General features: G+C 35.5%; 1 protein-coding gene across 1 annotated transcript in view; it reads left to right on the forward strand.

Annotated features, from left to right (window-relative positions):
* The window catches only part of LOC140162060 (probable JmjC domain-containing histone demethylation protein 2C), a 66,629-nt gene that overhangs the window by 32,537 nt on the left and 12,829 nt on the right, over positions 1-21,263 (forward strand). Inside the window, exon 4 of the mRNA XM_072185350.1 lies at positions 7,860-8,060. Within this exon, the coding sequence (XP_072041451.1) occupies positions 7,860-8,060 (201 nt within the window). The remainder of the gene's footprint in view (positions 1-7,859; positions 8,061-21,263) is intronic.

The following is a 21,263-nucleotide window of genomic DNA, read 5'->3' on the forward strand; positions in this document are numbered from 1 at the left end:
TTTGATACGATGGGCATATTAAAATGATAAAATGAAAGTAAAAAATGGGAAAACACAATTTTTAATTTAATTTTAATTTTTTGAGGCACCATGATGCTTCCATGTTTCTTGTTCCCGTCGGCTTAGCCACCGCCTCCTTTTTTTATAGGGCCTATCTATTTACTATTACTATGAAAATCAAAAAAACCCTAAGGCGACTAAAAAAAGAAATCCTGTTCTACGGGCGGGCGGACCTTTCAAGTAGGGTCGGTCGGTCTGCTTTTTTTTTCTTTTCTTTTTTTAAATGACCCAAAAAATCACTAAAATGTTTAAATACTAATTTGCAATTTGAGGAAATCAAATACAAAAAAAAAATTTTGTTCCTGAAATTTCCGAAATTTGGGTCGGTCTTCATTTGTACAGGAAAAATATTTTCCCCAATTTGTTCAAAATCTGGGTCGGTCGGGCCCGTAGAACAGGTTTTCTTTTTTTGTCGCCTACTCTTTATTTTTTTTCTCTCAAGATGTCACCAAATTTGTTTACGATTCGGTGTAGACTCTTAAAATAAATGCTATAACTGTAGCTCTGCATGGTGTAATATTTCTGTATTTTGTTTTTACTTGACTGAACCAAACATACGCATACATGTATTTTTTGTTATTTGGCAACTAAACCTAGTTGCTAAAGTCATGAGATTGAGAAGCCCAAGAAAGCCTGCAAAATATTTCCCTCGTGTGATTTTGATCTTCAATACACAGTGATATAGCTAAGTGAACTATTGCATGAACTATGGCACATTTGATCACAAGTGACAGACCATTCTTTGCAATCACAAGCCTTGATTGTGTGATAAAATGCTCTTGCACTTTTGTATAGATTTCACTTTGGCATACACCCAAGTTATATTGTCATTCAACCAACAGTTATTCTAATCTATTCTGAAAATTCAAAATATAAAATAAAATAAATTGGAAACATTTGAAAACAATTCATTGTCATCTGTGGTACAAACATAATCTAGTTTTATTTCATGTAGTTATTTGCACATTTATTATTTGATAATTATAGAATCATCAAAGGTGTGGATAAAAATTCAGGATGTTGTGATCTGTATTTGGTAGGTGATTAATATCTACAATGCTTTGATATGCAGGCAAATATTTGAGTAGTTTGTTTTCACATAAATACTTTTATTGACATTGAATAGGACAATAGTAGTTATGTGTAATAATGGATTTATCAAGGCGTATAGGGAAGCCAACTGTGATATTGGGAAATAACTTGTTATTGACTTCACCTTGCATGCCACCCTTTTACATAGTTGATATTTTTGTGTGCGTGTGTTTACTTTGTATTACACAATTTTTGTACTCTGATTCATGGATGCGGATTTTGATAAAATAATTCATACCAGTTTACTCTATCATGGAAGTATGAGCTACGATCAACAGGGTGGGGTAATGGAATTAAATTTGGGTGAATTTATTATGGAAAATGGTTATTTGAGGGGGTCATAAATTATAGGTCAATTGATTTTCTTGCAAAAGGGGTGGTGGTGGGGGGTGGAGAGATGCTGCCCTACTCTCCCTCTCATTCTCCATTCACTGAAGCTGACAACTTGCTAGACTTTATAAAACACTGGTAACAGCAGTTTTGCCTGTCGCATTTGATGCAATGATCGGCCCTCATCAGGTGATGCTGAGACTTTGGCTGTTTGGAGTTCTTCTGTATCTCTTTAGTCCATGGAAGATATATATCACCCTTCCCAGAATCAATTGCAACATGATACACCATTTCATTTCACCAAATGACAGTCCTATAACTTTGTACATGTTCCCTTTGTTTTCATTTTGAAAATATAGGTCTAGCTAAACATGGGTTGATAGTCCAAAAAAAAAACATTTTGCAAGATCTGTATGTGTACTGTTCTTTGAGGTACATTTCGTCACTATCATCCCATGTTGCACTAGTTAGCAAATCAGTACAGAAATTGAAATGGGAGAAATGCAGAATGGGAAGTGTAACTTATCTTCTCTGTCTTGAGCACATGCTGATCACATGATGACAAAATATCACACATTGGACTTTATACTTGTATCTGACCAATGTGAAGAATTCAATTGTGTAGTATTACAATATTGACTATCTTTATGAATGCCATCATGATACAGACTTTAACCCTGCTAGTTACGTGTTTATCCTTGCATAATTTGACTATCAATAACAACTTGATTAATCAGCCCATTCATTTCCTGTTGATTGGTCCCAGGTATAAATAATTCTATACTGTATAAGTGGTAATTTTCGCGTACAGTTATTTTCGCGATTTGGAATCAGAGACACATTTTCGCGAATGTTATCTTCGCGATTGCCCAGTCCTTTCCTATACTTGTAATACATTATTGCAAACATTCGCGAGGTGTTATTTTCGCGGTTGGAGCTCTAATCGCGAAATTCGCGAAAATAAAACCCTCGCGAAAATTACCACTTATACAGTAACTGGTGGACTTTAGACTTGACAATGAACAGCCTGATGATGCATTTGACTGATATGACAGACTTACCTAACAAGGTGCTCATTTATTGATCTATAGATAGACATTATGTATTGATGCACATAATTATTTGTTTGAATTCACACAGCTGATACAAAAGGCTGCTAATAATATTATTTCATATTTAATTGCCATATACTGATGTGTAGCCCTAATTAGCTAGCTGCTCTAATTTGTGTAATTATCATTTATGCAGATTAGCTCATTAAATATGCAAATTAGATGGAGACTAGACAGTATAATGCATCCGAACATATTATAATTAGAAACACTTTGACCAAGTTTCAAAGCAAACATTAATGCATTGATTTGTAATCGAAATTTATGCAAAAATTATGTATTCTTGAGCTTTTTCAGCTGTATTAGCTCATTAGGCCCTTCACAATTGATTCTGAGTTTACTGTTCAAGATTTTTAAAATAGGACGAGGTGACTTTTAATTATTAATTATTAATTATCTATTATTTTCTTTATTTAGTATTAGTTATCACAACCAATTATCAACCCGTTTTGACAGGAGCCGGCATTTAATTATTTTATTAATATGCTTACTTTTACAAGGTATAAGGTGCAGTTATGCTGTTTGTTTATTCATCATTATTGTTGATATGATTCATGTTAGAAAGTAGCAAGTAAAAGTCATTAAAAGTTATTTTTTAAAGGAGAAAATCCTAAATAAAAATAAAATAATTAAATATTTTGCAATTTTCTATTTTGGACGCGGGCGGTTAACAGTAAACTAAGAATTTAATGTGAAGGGCCTTATCTACATTAATTTTTAATAAAAACAGTAAGATACAAAGCAAATATAAATTATGAAAACCTTGTGTCCAATTTGCTTCAAACAAAAGGCATATAATTTATTGATAAGTGTACTTTACCCTACTCAATCAATCTAATGCCTCATATCCCACCTTAAATATGTGATAACAAAATTATCTAGAGCATTATAAAACTGAGGCTTATAGACTGCAGCAGCAGCAAACAGCTGTGTGTTGTGGCATATAAATAGTGACATAAATAGGCCCACGTAACAGTAACATTATGCTTGACTCATCAGTCTTAATATAAAGCTAAACAAATAACGAGTGTATTTTTGAAATTTATTTTTGTTTGTTTGATAAATTAGATAAATTGATTTTTCATGCAGACCATGTAAATGAGTAACAAAGTATATTTTTGATTTTTGTCCAAAAGGTCAGCAGGCAAAAGTGACCAAATTTTATGCCAGAGTTTAATTTACTGTGAAGGTTCTGTTCATTCATTGTTCATCCATTCTATAGACAAGTATGGACTAATAGCTTTGACTAACAACCATGAATTTGACCTCACCTGCCCAGGATCATGATAGGGCAAAATAAACCAAAGATATAACAGGCTATTCCAGTTGAAATCCACACTCCCCCTGTGGAAGACATGACCTTTAGTTTCCAGACAGGGAATGTGAATTCTACACCCCTCTTGTGGCAGATTTAAGGTCATGTCTTCTATTGGGGGTATATGAAGTTCAAGTGGAATAGCCCATTTATGCAGCCAAGGCAGACTTGTTGGCCCCCTGTGGTGCTCAGGATACTGAAACCTGTTTGCAACACTAATTGAAGCGCTGGGTGAAAATAATATCTCATTGTACATACCAAATGATGAACACAGAATGCATTGAGTTATTGGAGCTGAGAATAATATTACCCTGTGTAGGGAAAGATGATTGCTATTGAATGGATAGAGAAATGGGGCTAGCATCATCACAGTTCACTTCAGAAGAAATGTGTGAAATTGGATTTTGTTATTACTATCTTATTAGCTTGAGGATATATTAAGTGGTTATTTTACTTACTTACCAGACATAAGCGATTGGACAAGTGTCTTAGATGTGAATTCTATTGTTCCAATGCACAAAGCAGGAAACAACAGCGCAAATTTCTCGGGAATATTTTTTTTTAATTTAATGATTTCTGTCAAATTTTAATTGAAATATATTCCTTTACCCAAAATGCAGAAGTAATATTATAATATTTTTTAGGAATATAACATTTTTCTTTCAAAACAACATAACTTTCATTCCTCACATTTATATCATGTATCCTCATTATCTCAGACAAAAAATGTCACTCCACATTTTCCTGTAGTGCACCCCCACATTTCCCCATTGTTATCATGTCTGGGTATGGCTCATCTGGGCCCCATGGAATGGAGATCATTAGAATGTTGGGCATGAAAATTTCTGTTGTGTAAGCTATCCCCTGATGTACTTCTTTCGGATTTGTGTTGGAAATCTAAACATTTATTTCACTGTAAATATTTCAGCTGAATGTGAATGTGTGATATTGGTCTTCAGCCAATGAATCCCAATTATCAAAAAATTGACCACAATTCCTTTTATGTACCTTGTTTATGATGTGACCTATATTTGAAAGCCACAGATTAGTTCAAATATGAGTGTACTGTAGTTGTGTTCCATTCAGGCTCCATCAAGTTAACACCAATATTGGCTCAAAAAGAAACCAACTGGTTTAGATTTGTTATCCCAGGTTAACAACAATTGCCAGCCTTAGGGGAGACTGTTGAAATTTAATTGTTCCACTAAAATAACTGGCATTTAATTAATTGTTGAATTGATATGGTTGGTCAGGTCCATTGTCAAGTGTCTGAATTCTTCTTTTCTTAAATTAATTGCAATTTCTTACCCACATGGTTACCTATGACTTGCATATAGGGAGGTGAACTTGAGGATCCAGTGAGTTATTTTGAGGGTCATTCACAGGTCACATGCTAGAGTAGTCTAGTATTAATACTTGCTGTTGGGGCTACAGGACACCATCAAAGTTTGCTGACCTAGTCACCTTGGAAAAATGTGGATTTCCTTGGAATAGTAACATTTATGCAAATTAGCTCATTAATTATGCAAATTAGGTAGAGGGCAGGTGGCTGATATATAATATTATTATAATAAAACACATGAGAAATACTTTGACCAAGTACCAAGGCAAAAGTCTGTAAAATAAAAGTACCTAAACATTAATATGCATTGATTTGTAGCCAAATATTTGCAAACGTTAATGAACTTCAACGATATTGATGATGACTTTTTATAAAATAATATTTAAATCGATGTATTGTAATGAAAACAGTATGTCCCATTTACTTCCAACAAAATATATTTTGATCAGTGTACTTATTCCTACTCAAACATTTGTGTAAAAATATCTTTTCCCGTTTCATTAATTGTCCATGTTAAATCATATGAACTTTGAATGATATACAATGTAGTATGTAGTTTCAGCTTGAATGATATACAATGTAGTATGTAGTTTCAGCTTGCATGAATTTGTTTTGTGGATAGTCATATCCCATCTGTGGTGTCACAAGTTCATCAGTATGCCCTTGGGATGGAGTGAGTGAATTAGCCTATAGATCTTGTCAACTCATCACTATCAGACCAAATACCATCAATCATGATAATATCCTTCCTGCTCATCTATGCTATAGGTTGTTTACTAAGTCACTTCATTATCGCTTGTATCATTATGCTAATTAGGCTGCTTTCATATTCTTGCATTGTCTGGAATTGCAATGATTTTTTAAAAATAAGCTGTTCATAATAGTGACAAAAAATAATCATAATCTACAAAAATGCTCCCCCCAAACAAGGCAATTGAAGACCGAATTAAAGAGACTAGTTTGCATCTGACGTCCTGTCAACCAGACCAAAAACGCTGTACTGCGCATTTCAGCAACCAATCACACCATGCTGTCAGATGCAAACTAGTCTTTTTTAATTTGGTCATCAATTACAGGTCATGTTTTTTAATACATCATGATCACCAAGTGATAATATGATCCTGTCCACCTGGCAGAGTCCAATAATTTCAACAAGCAATAGCAGAAAAATTGACCTCAAGTTGTAGGGTGAGTTTTTGTACCCAACACATGCAAAGGTCATTCTATGAATGTACCAACATTGGGGATAAAGAACTGTGTACTTACAGATGAGCATGTTTTAGACCCTAGTGTAGTGAGTGTCAAGATTTCATTTTGTGATGTGCAAGTCTTACCCCTTCAATCATGGGTAACCAGAAGATAAGGTCATGCTCCATGTCATAGTGAACATACTCTAGTCACAGTATGATGACTTTGACCTGAGGGAGGGAGGTCAGTAGGTAGCAGAGGTGTGAGTCAAGTCCTGAACCCTGGGGGGGGAAAGCAACAGGTAAACAAGTCACTGAGCCTGACACTCCCTATGCATGGGCTCTTGGCTATACCATTCTGTAAATGGACACCCATATTAGGCACTTGCCATTAAAACACTCAATACTTTTGCCTGTGCAGTGTGCATCAGTGCCCACTTGCAAACTCTACATAGGCCATACACTTCTTTATGTTGTTTCATTTATCTATATTAATATCATAATGTTCTCTTTATCTCACATTTTATAACATTGATGGGAAATAAGATGAAACTTGAACTTAAACTTGGAACTTGACACATATTGTAGGGCCTATAGCTAGGTAAAGTGTTCCAAATATGAATTGGGACCATTTTAACCATGGATTAACCATAATACAGGACTATCTTCAAGTCCAAGTGCACTTTGTTTTCCTTGCAAACCTAATAATCAGGCAGCCTGATAGTCAACTCACACTGGTATCTCACCAGGTGCATCTATTATTTGTGAAAACATGCCAGGGAGTTTTCCACAAATTGGCCAAACTGCACAGGGAGGAAGAACATGTAACACTGTAATCATAGTATGTCGCCCTCTAGGGTGTAAATAAACTGTCTGTGTTTTTGCATGTTGAGATGTAGCCCTTGAATAAGTTCATCAGGCCTGATTTAATTATAACTTAATGTCAGATTATGTCCTACAAGTCCAGAAATGTATTCAGTTTCAGATGTTGACGAGAGTATGAGGATTGTCAGAGGAGGTGTAGCGGCTTAATCAGTGCAGAATTGATGAAATCTTCCGCACGGAAAGTGAAACATTTAAATGCAGGTTAATTTTGGGACTTGTGCAAAATAAACTGACATTAAATAAGTTACTTGATCCTTTTCAGATCGCCGAAAATGCTCCAATTACTGAAGCACCGATTCGCTATGTAAATTTGTTCAATTACAACAATTTGTCCAAAGCGCAGTTCTTTAACTCCAATTTGACTGAACTCATATTTCTAACATCTTCCAAATTCAGATTCAGTTTTAATTTATTTAATTCCACAGGTGTAGTGTGTATTTTGAATGGACTAACCTAATGTACTGGTGTAACATGTCACATAATGTTGTTAGCAGAATTCCAATCACAACTTTTTATTTACTTGTGTGTCGTTACAGGAAAATTCAACCTATACGGTGTTCAATCGCTACCCGGACGTCAAGACAGAGGTGGATCAATGGCTGCATGACCAACAGGTTCATGATATATTGATGAAAGCACCCTACTCGTTGACTGGATATAGAGTACAGGTATACAGACGAGGATCAACGACACAGTGGTTTTCAGCCGTTATTACTGGACATGATCTATACACTAGGGTAAGTTTAAACAAGAACTGTCTATAAAAAAGACAATACCATTGATGAAGATCCATGTTTTCATTATTTTGCATTGACAATCATTTAGGACCTATAGTGCTTAACCCCCTGAACACTACCTGCCGATCCAACATTGCCTCTGATTGGTCAATTACATGATATCTTCACTTTAATCACCAATCAGAATGGAGGTTTGTGAATAATTCACCCCAATTTTTTTGCTTGGTGAAATTATTCTAACAATTATGCTGATTGGTCCAATTGATAATGAAACTTCTTTTTGGCCAATCGGCAGGTAGTTCTCATGGAGTTAAGTTAGAACAGTGTAAAGCAATACTACAATTATTCAGCTGCCAGTAGGATATCATTATGTCTGTGGGTACCGTGCACATAATGAAAACTCCCCAACAGCTCCCCATTTTGTGTCTGGGTGGACAGGTGGAAATAAAGTGTCTTGCCCAATGACCCTCAACCATGTGATCATGAGTTAAGTCTGCAGACAAGGATTAAGGCCAATCAAAGTCGATTTTGAGTTTCCCGTCACCCGCCCTCACTTCATTTTCTGACCCTCACTTGAATTCATTATTGTGATTTTCCAAAAAATACCGATAAAAACTGGTTATATTTGCAAAAAAATTATGAATATCCCTTTATTTTTTGTGGAAAAATCAAAATCAAAACATACATTTTGCTGTCAACCTTGCAGACTCTTTTTAGTATACTTTTGAATCTCATTTGGGCTAAACATTCATCTTCAAGTAAGTGAGCGGCAAATAACAACACATTTTACATGCGTGTTGGTCATATAATGAAAGGCAGAAAAATAATGAATAATGAATAATGAAAAAGTTACCTCACTTGTTTTCAGAAATTATGTGACGGGAAACTCAAAATTGACTGTTAGTGGCCTAATGATGGATGCAGTGGTTTTCAGCCCTTAATATTAGATATGATCTGTACACAATAAATGCCCATATCATGCCAGCAGTCACAGCGTTTGATTTTATCGCTACCAGTGTCTAGTTGTGGCTAGTAACAACCGGTAGCAAAAAGTTGCCTTCAAGTTAACTGCTTGTGATTTGAAGCTACCCTTGGGCACACTAGCGACCAATTGATGTGATATCGGCAATAGCTTTTCCTATAAAGCGATGTGCAACATCTCTAAAATTTCGGAACTTTGAGGTCACTGTCTTCACATTTATCTGTCAATTAAAAAAGGAAATTGTAAGTCTGCGCAATATGAGTAATCACTGAAAAATAAGGCACAATTTTAGAATCTGGTACCCCACTCCTCTCATGCACCGGCTGACTACTTTGAGAATGGGCTATTCCAGAAAATAGATGCACACCCCCTATAGAGGAGTTCGGATATCCGGACTTTTTGTTCAGTCGTGACTGCTGGAAATCCAGACTTTTAAAGTGTGCAAAGGCAATAAAATCCAGCAGAAAAATAGTTCAAAACCAGAAATCCTCAATTTGAGAGCTCGTTTTGGACATTTCCGTGATTTTTCCTTCATTTAATTGGATTTCCAGGCTTTTTCAAGTGACATTTGCAACTGGAAATCCAGTCGTTTTCAGAAAGCAGACCTGGAAATCCAGACATTTCTTTGATTGAAAAGTTACTCCTCTATAGGGGGTGTGCACTTATTTTCTGGAATAGCCCAATGGAGCATCCTCATGGAATAAAGTGGGTGGCATGGGGTAGAAAGTGTTGCCAAAAATCATGACATGGGTTACATGTTACTTTCTCCTGATCTTGGGTTCTTTAAAGACTGAAATCCACTATCTGATCTTTCACATGACCTTTGCTTATTCCCAGCATTGCATAGAGTAAATGTATAATTGGGAACTAAATGGTACAGTACTCCTAAAGTTATGGCAAAATTAAAATCATGACATGGGTCACATGTTCTTTTCTCCTGATCTTTGGGTCTATAAAGACTGAAATCCACTAAATCTGATCTTTCACATGACCTTGGCTTATTCCCAGCATTTAATATTTTGAGTAAAATGGGAACTAACCAAGCAAGCAAGCCACCATTAATAACAACAGAGTGAATACACCAATAAATAGGATGCATGACTTGCCTGCTTAGTTATTTCCCAGAGTTTGTTTGTTATTATTCTGTTGAATTGCTGCTGACATTATGCCTGCAATAGATACCCATGACTACTCAATCTGGCTGACTGCCTGGCTGGCTGGCTGGCTGGGTTGAGTGGCAGGGTCATGTTTGTGTTGTGGAATTATCATTGAATAGAATACCTGATTTAAAACACAGTGAAGCTATTTTTGCATTTCTCTATTAACTCTGTTCACACGGGTCTCCACTGCAGACAACAAGTTTCAAAATTTTTTAAAAATTCAAAAATTTCAGATATGTAAATTTTCATGACCATATTTGGAATCAGCATGAAAAATGCATTGAAATGAGTACAAACAAGCCTGGTATTGATTCAGTAGTTCTTAAGATAGCTCTTGATATTTTGAGAAAATCAAAACTTGAACTTTTTCCATTGAAGTGCATGACTAGCACACAGAGCATTAACCTCTTATAATCACAAATCCCACAACAACTGCATGTAGGAAATTATTTACAGTAAATATGCTTTTTCAGTTGATGGTCCAAATTTCAATTTATTTTTACAAATGAACCTCAATTCTTCCACTTTCGTGAATTGGTCAAAACTGGTCAAAAAGTTGTTATATTTTACTAAATATGGATCGATTGGTGTAAATTATTCATCGGCCATCTTGACGATTGTTGGCTATTTATACCTTGATGCAATTTGAAATCATATTTCCAGGATAACAAATTGTTTTCATAGATACAATTACAAAGTGTTTATCTGTGTGAGAGAGAATTGACTGAGTCAGAGTGTACTTAGGGACGCACCATTAGATTCTCAGGGGGGGGCATGGGAGTTTGGGTCAGGCAGAATTTTTTTTTTTTGCCGCCAAAGGCGGCGGAATTTTTTTTCTTTTTCCTCCAAGAGCACAAAATTTTTTTTTTTTTTGCCGCCTTGGGCGGCGAAGTTTTTTTGTTTCAATTTTAATGTAATCTTTTATACAAAGTTGGGTGGGGAAATTTTTTTTTTACTCATCAGTGAGGCAAAATTTTTTTTTTTTTCTCACTAGTGGGCAAAGTTTTTTTTTTTTTTCTCACTAGTGGGCAAAGTTTTTTTTTCAAAAACTCCCATGCCCCCCCTGGAAATCTAATGGTGCGCCCCTTATCACTCAGTAGTAGAGTGAAGCTGCATGGCATCACATGGTCCCCATGATATGGGTTAGGCTTTTTGCACGTAGGCAACTTCTATACAACAGGAGATATGCTAGCTATCCCAGAATGCATCATTCCATAGTCACCATAACAGTATTGTGGAGACCAGTGTGGAGACATTGTGATGCATTGTATGTAAAATCATGACAAGATAAAACATGGAGACAATGTCTATTGTCTTATGGGGGATATTGACAGCATGCTGAGTCAAGGTCAACTATCAGCAATGGCTCATCATGACTTCATGGAGATATTCAATAGACAGCTTGGCTATTGTGGTTAATGAAAATTGTTTGGACAAGAACCAAAACATTCATTTTTTATGGCTTGAACTAAAACCAACATTATCCACAATAGCCAAGTATAGAAAGTTTTGGTGATCTAACTCAATTATGTGAAATGCATGATGGGAAGGCGTGAATTATTGTTGCCCTTTGCAACAGATTGGTGAGCAAAGTTCAAGGTGTGTTTGTAACAAGACTGACTGCTGTAATTATCACAAAGGTTCAATGAATCAATGAATGCTGGCTGTGTACAGTGATTATCTACTAGAAGAGTTATGGCTTCATTTCTTTTTATATGCCAGTCACATATTGACAGTAGGTTATATCAGAATATAATAAATTGAATGAGGTCATTATTATTTGGAATGGAATATTTTCTCACTGATTTATTTAGCTTCAACCCACAGAAATGGAAGAGAATTCAGAATCTAGTACCCTTGGTACAAATGCCATTTTAAGGCAATGATTTTAAATGTTCAAATATGTTGTTCATAGTGGCCTGTGGACCAAAACGCACATTTACCCCCCACACACACCCTCACACACCCACCCCACACCCATGAGGCATCAATATTGAGGGGGGGTGATTGTATGTCAACCATCCTCCCTTATCAATATAATGGGGGGGGGGGGGGAGAGAATACATCCCTAACTCCCTACCTACCAACCACCCATCCCCTATCCCCACCCCACACCCTTGCATGGACTCATTTCTAGGGAGTTAATTTATTGATCAAATATGATAGATAGGCAGGGAACATTTATTATTTTGATGTGCAATTTTATCATTAGAGAATTTTGCGATAATTTTCAGTTTGTGCAAAATTCTTTCTGGAAACTAAGCTAAATGTGGAACATTTTCTGTTTAGGCCTATATGATCATGTCACACATGTACCTGCACATAAGGTCTGGTAAATTTTCTACGAGTTGGTGAGTTTTCTTTGTAGGAGCATGCTCCTGGTGATTTTGTATGCCTGGTTTGAAGCATAGGTAGGGTAAATTTAAGTAGGACAGGATCTTCTTATCTCTTCTATATGCAGTGTGTAGCACTAATGTGTCTTGACTCAACTACCTCATCTAACATCGGTGTGAGTGGGTGGATAGAACAACACTAGTCCTATGTTATACGGAACATTTTATACTCTCCATCTTTGAGGGCAGCGTAATATCCTCCAAATACACTGTGTGGTTGCTACAATATTAATCCGGAGGGTTGTGGGTTTGAACCCTGATGGTGGTGCTATCATGTTGTGCCCTTGGTTTTGGTATTGGTAATTTCGCCCTGGAGATTTCAACGTAGTTGTCCAAGTTATTAATTTTTTCAATTTTTAACCGTTTCCCTTGTTTTTAAATTTGCAGTTCTAAGTTTCCCTACATTGACCTATACACAAAATGAATATATTTGTGCATTTTTGTTTGTTTGTGGTATAGCTTGGAGCTCGAAAGGTACGAAAATAAAATTTCCACTTACAGTATTACAAGACAATAAGAACCATCATCTACTACAAGTACAAATCTAGTAGGAGGAGGAGGTTCATGACCGCTGATGATTCAAGCATTAGATGGATGGGTTTGCTGCATGTCCTCCCATGATGCATTGTTGAAAACAAAGCTAGCAGGAGGAGTTGATGACTTTACTAGCTAGTTCCATATTACAAAACCTAGTAACATGCATTGCATGATGGGAAGTGAATATATACTGTTGTGGGTTTATTTGACAGCTTTGCTGCTATTGGAGTAATCAATGCACAATTCACAGTCAAGAGAAATCCCTTCTCACTGTAAATGAAATCCCATCATGCCAGGTTGATGACCTCACTAGCTAGTTCCACACCTACAGTAGCAAAATTGTATTAGTACATGATTAGTACAAAAGCCCGTTGTATTTTAGCTGGCATCGTAATTGCTGTGCTGCACTGCTGCACATAGAAATTGAATGGTAGATCTTAAGGGCTGGGGTATGAAACGTTTGGACAGTATTTATTGTGGGACATTAGAGCACATCAGACATATCGAATTGCATTCTGAATACGAAGAATGGCCTTCTGATATCAAATAATTTTCATTTTTGAAATTAGCAATTTAATACACATTTTATGGCAAATCATTAAAATTGATATTTTTGATATTTAACAGTACTTGAAGTAAACTTTATAAATCTGATGATTTATACTTAAAGTGTATGTAGGTTGGATGAAAAGCCGACGATCAATTGAAAATTTTGACCTTTCGTATTGAAGATATGGATTTTTTTCCAAAACACCAAAAAAAATTAGGTCTTTTGGGGAAAAAAATCCATATCTTCAATATGAAAGGTCAAAATTTTCAATTGACCGTCGGCTTTTCGTCCCTGCTACATACACTTTAAGAATATATCATTAGATTTATATAATTTACTTCGAGGACTGTTATATATCAAAATTTGAAAAATATCAAATTTTTATAATTTGTCATAAAATTTGTATTATATTGTGATTTTCAAAAATGAAAATTATTTGATATCAGAAAGACATGCTTCAGATTCAGAATGCAATTCGATAGGTCTGAGGTGCTCTCATGTCCCACAAAAAATACTGTCAAAACGCAATAAACGCTCATTTTAGATCCCTTAAAGCCATATAATGTTTGTTGAGGAGGATGCCCTCAAGTTTTGTCAAAATTATGATCTTTCTGTGATAGTAATATACATATTTAAGCCTAACTTGTCAATATATTGCCAAAATAAACGCATTACACTAATTCTGCAATACATATAAATGTACATGCGCCTACTTGATATCCAGCAAGGTTTTCAAATTCTTACAGAAGTTTCTTTAAATAAACATTGAATATAAACATTGAAAGAATTATTTAAATACACTATAACGAACAATATATCACTTTGTAGAGATTTAACTTCACCAGTCAAGGTCTCATGCAAGTACAATAACACATTAATACACACCCAAGTTCAGTCCTTCAATACATTAGTCAAGTAAAATGAATCAAAATTGTATGGCTTTGTTTAGGGCTAGGACACAATAGTGTTGAACTTTGTGCAGCTAAAGTTGGGCTGGAAAAAACATGTATTTTATTCCTTTAAAAAATAGCAATTTGCGCTATTTAGGGAAGCAACCTTTCTGTCCAACTGCCAGATCATACACCATGGACCACAATGGCCTCATCCCAATAGCATAGATCAATAACCTCAATTAAACAATCATAGTGCAAAATTTGACCTCAAGTTACAGAGTATGAGTTTTTGTCCCCAAATTGTCAAAGGTCATTCAATAAATGTATTGGGCTTAAAGAACTGTGCTCTAATAGATGAGCATGTTGTGGATCCTAGTGATATCATTATAGCAAAATTTTAAATTTGCATAAAAAATAGTTTACCATAAAATTGTTAGGTATTGATGGGCCTTTTAATAAATGCAGGTACTAATAAAGCAGGACTGAATAAATTTGTTTGCATGCAGGGTCCATAAAAAATCCACAGGCCTATATGCAAAATGCACAAGCCAGGCTATAGCATGTAAAGAGGTGACAAACTCATTCATTAAGAAAAAATAAAATTGCAAAAGCATTTATAGAAAAAAATGCTGAACTTTTTCATTGCGACTCATCATTCAAATCCATTGGGAATATTTGTGTATTAAATTGATGTGAATGACATCTAAAAATAAAACCCATTAGCGTCTTCAGTTGCTCACTTGCTATTTTACCTTTCATGATAATAAATGGTAGAGTGTTTTATATAGAACATTCAAGGCAGGCAACCAATGTGGCATAATGAAACGTGTGGAAATAGTAAAGTACTTGCACTTTATGTTATGTAGCATTCAACATGTATGATCATGTAATCCTAGTATTGTATTGAAGGCGACGGCAAAAACAATCCTGTTTTACAGTGGAAGATCTTGCCAAGTTGAGGGTCTATCGGTCACTGGTCCCCCCCCCCTTGAAAGAGGCTGAATAAAGAAAAAAAGAAATCACAGAAAGGTTGAAAAATGTACACACAAAAAAAATTATGAATTTTCCCCAAAAATATTTCAGGCAAAAACAATCCTCTGGCCCATTTACCATTATTAAATCTAGTCTTCATGTTTTCCCAGTTCCTAGTAATGGCATATTCCTGGTAAACAATGATGTCTTAATTACATCTATGGGATATATTGAAATAGATCTGAATGAATTTATTATGTTGTCCTGATGTTATAGTGGTTAACCACCCCATTGAATACATCTAGCATTTTTGTTTATGTGCCAAGAAGTGCTTTCCACTGTGAGGTTTATTTTGGGTGGCTATCAGCCAACTCCCTTCCAGGAATGCTTTGTGGTTTAGGGATCATTATTACTTCCAAATATATCCAAAATGTATCTTTATACAGCCCCATGTATAGGAATAGGCTAGTTGCATGTTATTGTGTGCACTGATTATTACATACCTGCCAACTTTTCCGTTTTACCTGGAGTTTCCCCGATTTTCCTACTTAAAAGTTGGGGAAAAAACGGAGCACTCCGATTTCTGAGTTTTGAAAATATTATATTAACCCAATCATCATGTTTACCAAAGTGATGCTTATTCCAATGTAGGGAGTGAAAAAGTGTTAATTTTACCAACTTGTTGAAAACAGTCACCATTTACCATTAAATATTTAAAATGTATTTTCCAATTTAATAGCTATGCACCATGTGACTTCTAGTTTTAGGGGGCTGGAAGTTGATGTTGTGGAATTAATTATTTTTTTAGGGCTTTGGAAGATATTTCAAAATATTTACAACTTGGGCTGCTGCAGCGAACACTTCATTATAATTCAAGTGTTTTTGTGGTACTCTAGTCTAGGGGGTTTGTCCCTCAGAATCTCTGAATTCTCACATTTAAAAAAAGAAAAGGGGCCTCCTCCTTTTCCTTGCCCACTGTTGGAAAAGACCACCGAAAACTAATAATAGTCTCCTCCTCCCTCCTCCCTCCCTCCCCTCCCTCCCCTCCCTCCCTCCTTCTCTCCCTCCCTCCTTCTCTCCTCCTCTCCCTCCATCCCTCCCTCACTCATCAATTCATGAAAACCCTCCCGCCTTCCCTTACACTCCCTCCCTCCTTCCCTCCCTCATGAATTCATGAAAATCCTCCAGATAGACAAGAACCAAAAATATATCTCATGTGGCCTATTGCTACCTAATAATTGCTGCCTTAGTACACAGCATGTAGGCGGTGAATAAATATTAATAGTCACAACTTGCTGTAAACAATTATGGTTTGTATCCAATTAAAATAGTTTGCTCTTTTGCTGGATAGTACAGTCACAATATACCATAAGCAAGTGCCTCACTCTATGCAAAACAGGTTGCCCTTTAGATAGTACAGTGTTGCTGTAAACAAATCTCTCACATAAAAACAAAAGCTGTAGGTTAGCTAACCTTTGTATGACACAGGTTATCATGTGCAATCTGGGTGTTGTCTTCTTCCTTCCGCACACATCACACTCAATTGCGCTATTCCAGTTGAAATCCATACACCCCCTGTGGAAGACATCACTTAAATCGTGGACGTATTGTGGTACAGTAGATTTCAAACGCCGTCACCCATTCAGATAACCCGGTTTCAAAGTCACACCCCCTGTGTAGAGGATCAAGTTAATGTGTTCCATAGGGAGTAAGTATTTTAACTGGAATATCCCAATATGCCTTGAGTAATGAGATAAGACAGTCTAGTATGATGTGGAGGAAGAGCATAATGAACGCTGCAAACCGCATGAGTGACTGTTTTGTAGCCCGCAAATATCAGGACGGAAGGTGATCTATGTAAGCGTAAAGCTAGGTGCATGATTGGCAAGCAATGAGAGTATTATAAAGCTTTTGTGATTTTATTTAGGTATCAATTCTAGCATGCTTGGTAATTTGTCACTCAAAACAGATATAGAAGCACCCAAAATTAAGCGTGATGGGTTGTATGGTTGCCCCATCGGGATAGCATTCAGGCTCTGTTGCTAACAGAGCTTGATGTTCATAAATGGGCTGGATGCTCATAAAGTTTGTGAGGGCCAAAGACACTGGGTGTATTCCATTTGAGTCCACTGGGCATTCCACCCTTCCAATTTAATTTTTAAGAGCCCCCCTTGCTTAGTATTTGGTCTGCAGGGGTAGTACTGCTGGGTGAGGGGGTCCATGACCCCAAATTTTCACCAGTTGGACCCATAAAAAATTGACAAATTCTCATGTAGTAAGGAGCCTATGGACCCCTTCCTGTACCCCATGGTTTAGAGGCAAGTGCTACCCTTGATTTGAAGAGTGGTTCTTAGCTGAAATAGTGTTGAGAAATATATTTCATTAATATTATGCACAGAATATTTAAGATAATTGAAGAGACAAAATATGCCCATCATTATCCTATCATTATGTCCACATGCCTCAGCCATCTGGCTTGCACATAACACATTTGACTGTGAACATGATATAGCAGAGTTGATTTATTTTCCTTGTGGCAAAATATTTTTAGGTCACAAAATGGGGACAACATGGATGGCCATTAATAGAAACTAGATTATGTTACCTGGGTAATATCCATCTGTTTACTGTTAGAAATAAATTTATAGACCAATATCTATGCATGATCTATGCAACATTGCTGAATGTAATGCATTCCCATTGACATTTGGACCATGCCCCAAGGAACTTGGGGTTGGGGCAAGTTGCTAGGAGTAGTGTGGTCAGCGTAAGTTCTGCCAGAGTAAATCCAACGATTTTACTCCTGATCAAAGTCAGGTGTTCAGCGAGCTGGGTGTAATCTCAGTGAATATTACTGATTCTTGGGTCTTGCCATAGCCCAGCCCAGACTGCTATTTTTTGCAAGTCATGTTTTGTTGCCTCCCTCCCATTCAGTGAGTGAGTGATTAAGGTCAGGCATTTTGTCTGACCCTGGATAACCTTTACCTCTGCCAAAGTACAGCCTTCTCAACTACTGTGACTCCTAACTCCTCTTAGTATAAACATCCTACAGCTTCTTCATAAGGCCAAATAAAAAATAAAACATGTTTCACGTCCCCTCCCGCTTCCTTTTTTGAGGTTTCTTCAATTTTATTTTTATTTTTTGAAATTCAGTTATAACTTTTCAAAAAATATGTCTAGAAAGTAGATGTGCTTTCTATAGCCTTGCTAATATACAAGAAACACTTTTAGGCCAATTACAATTGATCCTTAGTTTCCTGTTTCCCTCGCGCGTCCAAAATCAAGAATGGAAAAATATTTAATTATTTTATTTTTATTTAGGTATTTTCATCTTTTATTTGACTTTTTAATTACTTTTATTTGCTAATATCTGTTTTTGATCATCTCAACTTTGATTACGAATATAAAACAAGAACATTGTAGGGTCCCCTACTAATATTAATGTAAAAATCAATTATAAAGGTAAAATAATTAAATCCGTAGTCTTAGTCAAAATGACCAAATGGACTGTTGATAATAGTCACGACCACATTTTCAAAATAAAGAAAGTAATAGATAATTAATAATTAATAGATAATTAATAATTAATAATTAAAAGTCACCTCGTCCTTTATTTTCAAACTTGAAACAGGAAACTAAGAATTAATTGTGAAGGGCCTTATAAGGTTTTGTGATAGTTTAAGGGGCCTATCTCTCAGAACAACAAATAAAAAGAGGCCTCCTCCTCTTTCCAGGCATTATTGTATACGCCAAGATAGCTCTAATTATGGGCAGTTACACCGATTTTGCGATAAAAAATAAAAATAAAAAGCCCCCCCTTCCTCTTTTTTTTTCAAAAACCCGGACGTGAAACATGTTTTTTATTTTATTTGGCCTAATAATAAGCTGACCAAATATTAGGAAAGAAATAGCTTCAGTGAATCAAAACTTTGCATGTGGTCATTTTCACGGTAAAGGGTGTAACTTTGGATTTTTAACATTTTGATCCGTAGTTTTCTAATAAAGCCACAGAATTCCATGATTTTTGGCCACATAAGTCATCTAGTTAGTAGCTACCTTGGGTAGCATAATCATCTTCGGGAGTTACTGCGTTCAGTTTTAGCAGGCTTAAATGTACCTAATATTGCCATTTTGAAAAACTGTAAAAAACAGTAACATTTTGGTAAAACCCTGTGTTTTCTTCAGTTAGTTCATGGATAATTTTTCTTATCCTGAAAGTACGGTCATATGTTCAGTAAACACTGCCACATTAGATTTAATTGTGAACAGCCCTGTATTTTTTGAGAACCGGACTTCGATATTTGTCGTTTCGGAGTCTTCATTTTCCGTTAACAATTGTTAACAAACTTTGTGGGTATAGCTTTGGTTCATAATTCTTGGTTATTTCTTCACTTCTTCTTGATTCATAACAGTTGATATCTTAACTTGAAATGGGTAACAAAAATTAGTTGATTTGCAAGCTTTTAAAATTTTTATAAAATCTTGACTTCAAAGAGCCGATTTTCCGTTAACTTTTTTGAAGCCTCCGAAACAAACTGTTCAGCAAGCTTGGGCAAATATAAATAAAAGAGCTCATCCAATCTATTTATCAAAATGTAGCAAAGTAGATCCTCAAGTCACTTGTTTTTAAATCATGGAGATATATATCACCGTTTGAAAATGGGACCCAATACAAACTTTCCGTTAACAATTGAAGCCTCCGAAACAAATGAAGCCTCCGAAACAACAGTAAACTTAATTATCATCTATGCATATCTAAATGTGTATGTTCCATATTGATATCTGCATTGTAATTGTTGCATGATATGTGCAGAATGTCATAAATTAAAAAAAAAATTGATATTATGGTTAATGCTTGAAAAATATACTGATATCCAAGAAAGCCCGTTTCGGAGGCTTCACATGCAAATAACACCATACTTAACAAATGGGTGAAAAATTATCATGTTATAAATCTGCAATATCTGCCGCATAGAATCATTGATTCAATACACACAAGAAAATAACAGCTTAGATGATCCCAACAGTGTTGTTTTCAAAAAAACTACTTCTGCCATGTTTAACGATTGTAAACATGAAGCCTCCGAAAAAAAAAAAATGACTTGCTGTGATAATTTAATTTTTGTCACAACTGAAATTCAATACTTAGAAGCAAAGCATGAAAATTGGTAATTGTGATATTTTTTACCTATTTTTCATGTCAACTTGTAGTAGTTAGCCAAATATTTTACTTTTATGATCACCTGTGTTGTTAACTGAAGCCTCCGAAACACAAATCGCTTGAATTGCCAATTCTAAAAAATAACTCCAATTTCTGTGAAACTTGGCTGGGAGGTTCCTTTCATCAAGTAGTATTTGTACATGAAGTTAGACATTTAAATTATTTTAGGAACCCAATTAAAACTTAAAAAATATGTTTAAGGTTGGGAAATTTCCATTGCAAATGACCCTTGATGTTAAAAATTTTCAAAATTGCAATTACAAACATAGCAAAACATGATATAAAATTTAACTTATATCTGTTGACTTACTTTGGAATGGGATTTCACATGTATTCCAGCTTTCATGTCATAATTTTCTGAGCTTATGTAAAATACATTTTTTTTTAGTTTTTAACCAAAATGTTATGGAAATGTCAAATTTTTATCAGAAATCAAAAGGTTTAAGCCTTGAAACACTATTTTACTGGAATTTAAGTTGCTTCTATGCATGATTA

Source organism: Amphiura filiformis, chromosome 10 (assembly GCF_039555335.1).
Source record: "Amphiura filiformis chromosome 10, Afil_fr2py, whole genome shotgun sequence".
Classification (NCBI taxonomy): domain Eukaryota; kingdom Metazoa; phylum Echinodermata; class Ophiuroidea; order Amphilepidida; family Amphiuridae; genus Amphiura; species Amphiura filiformis.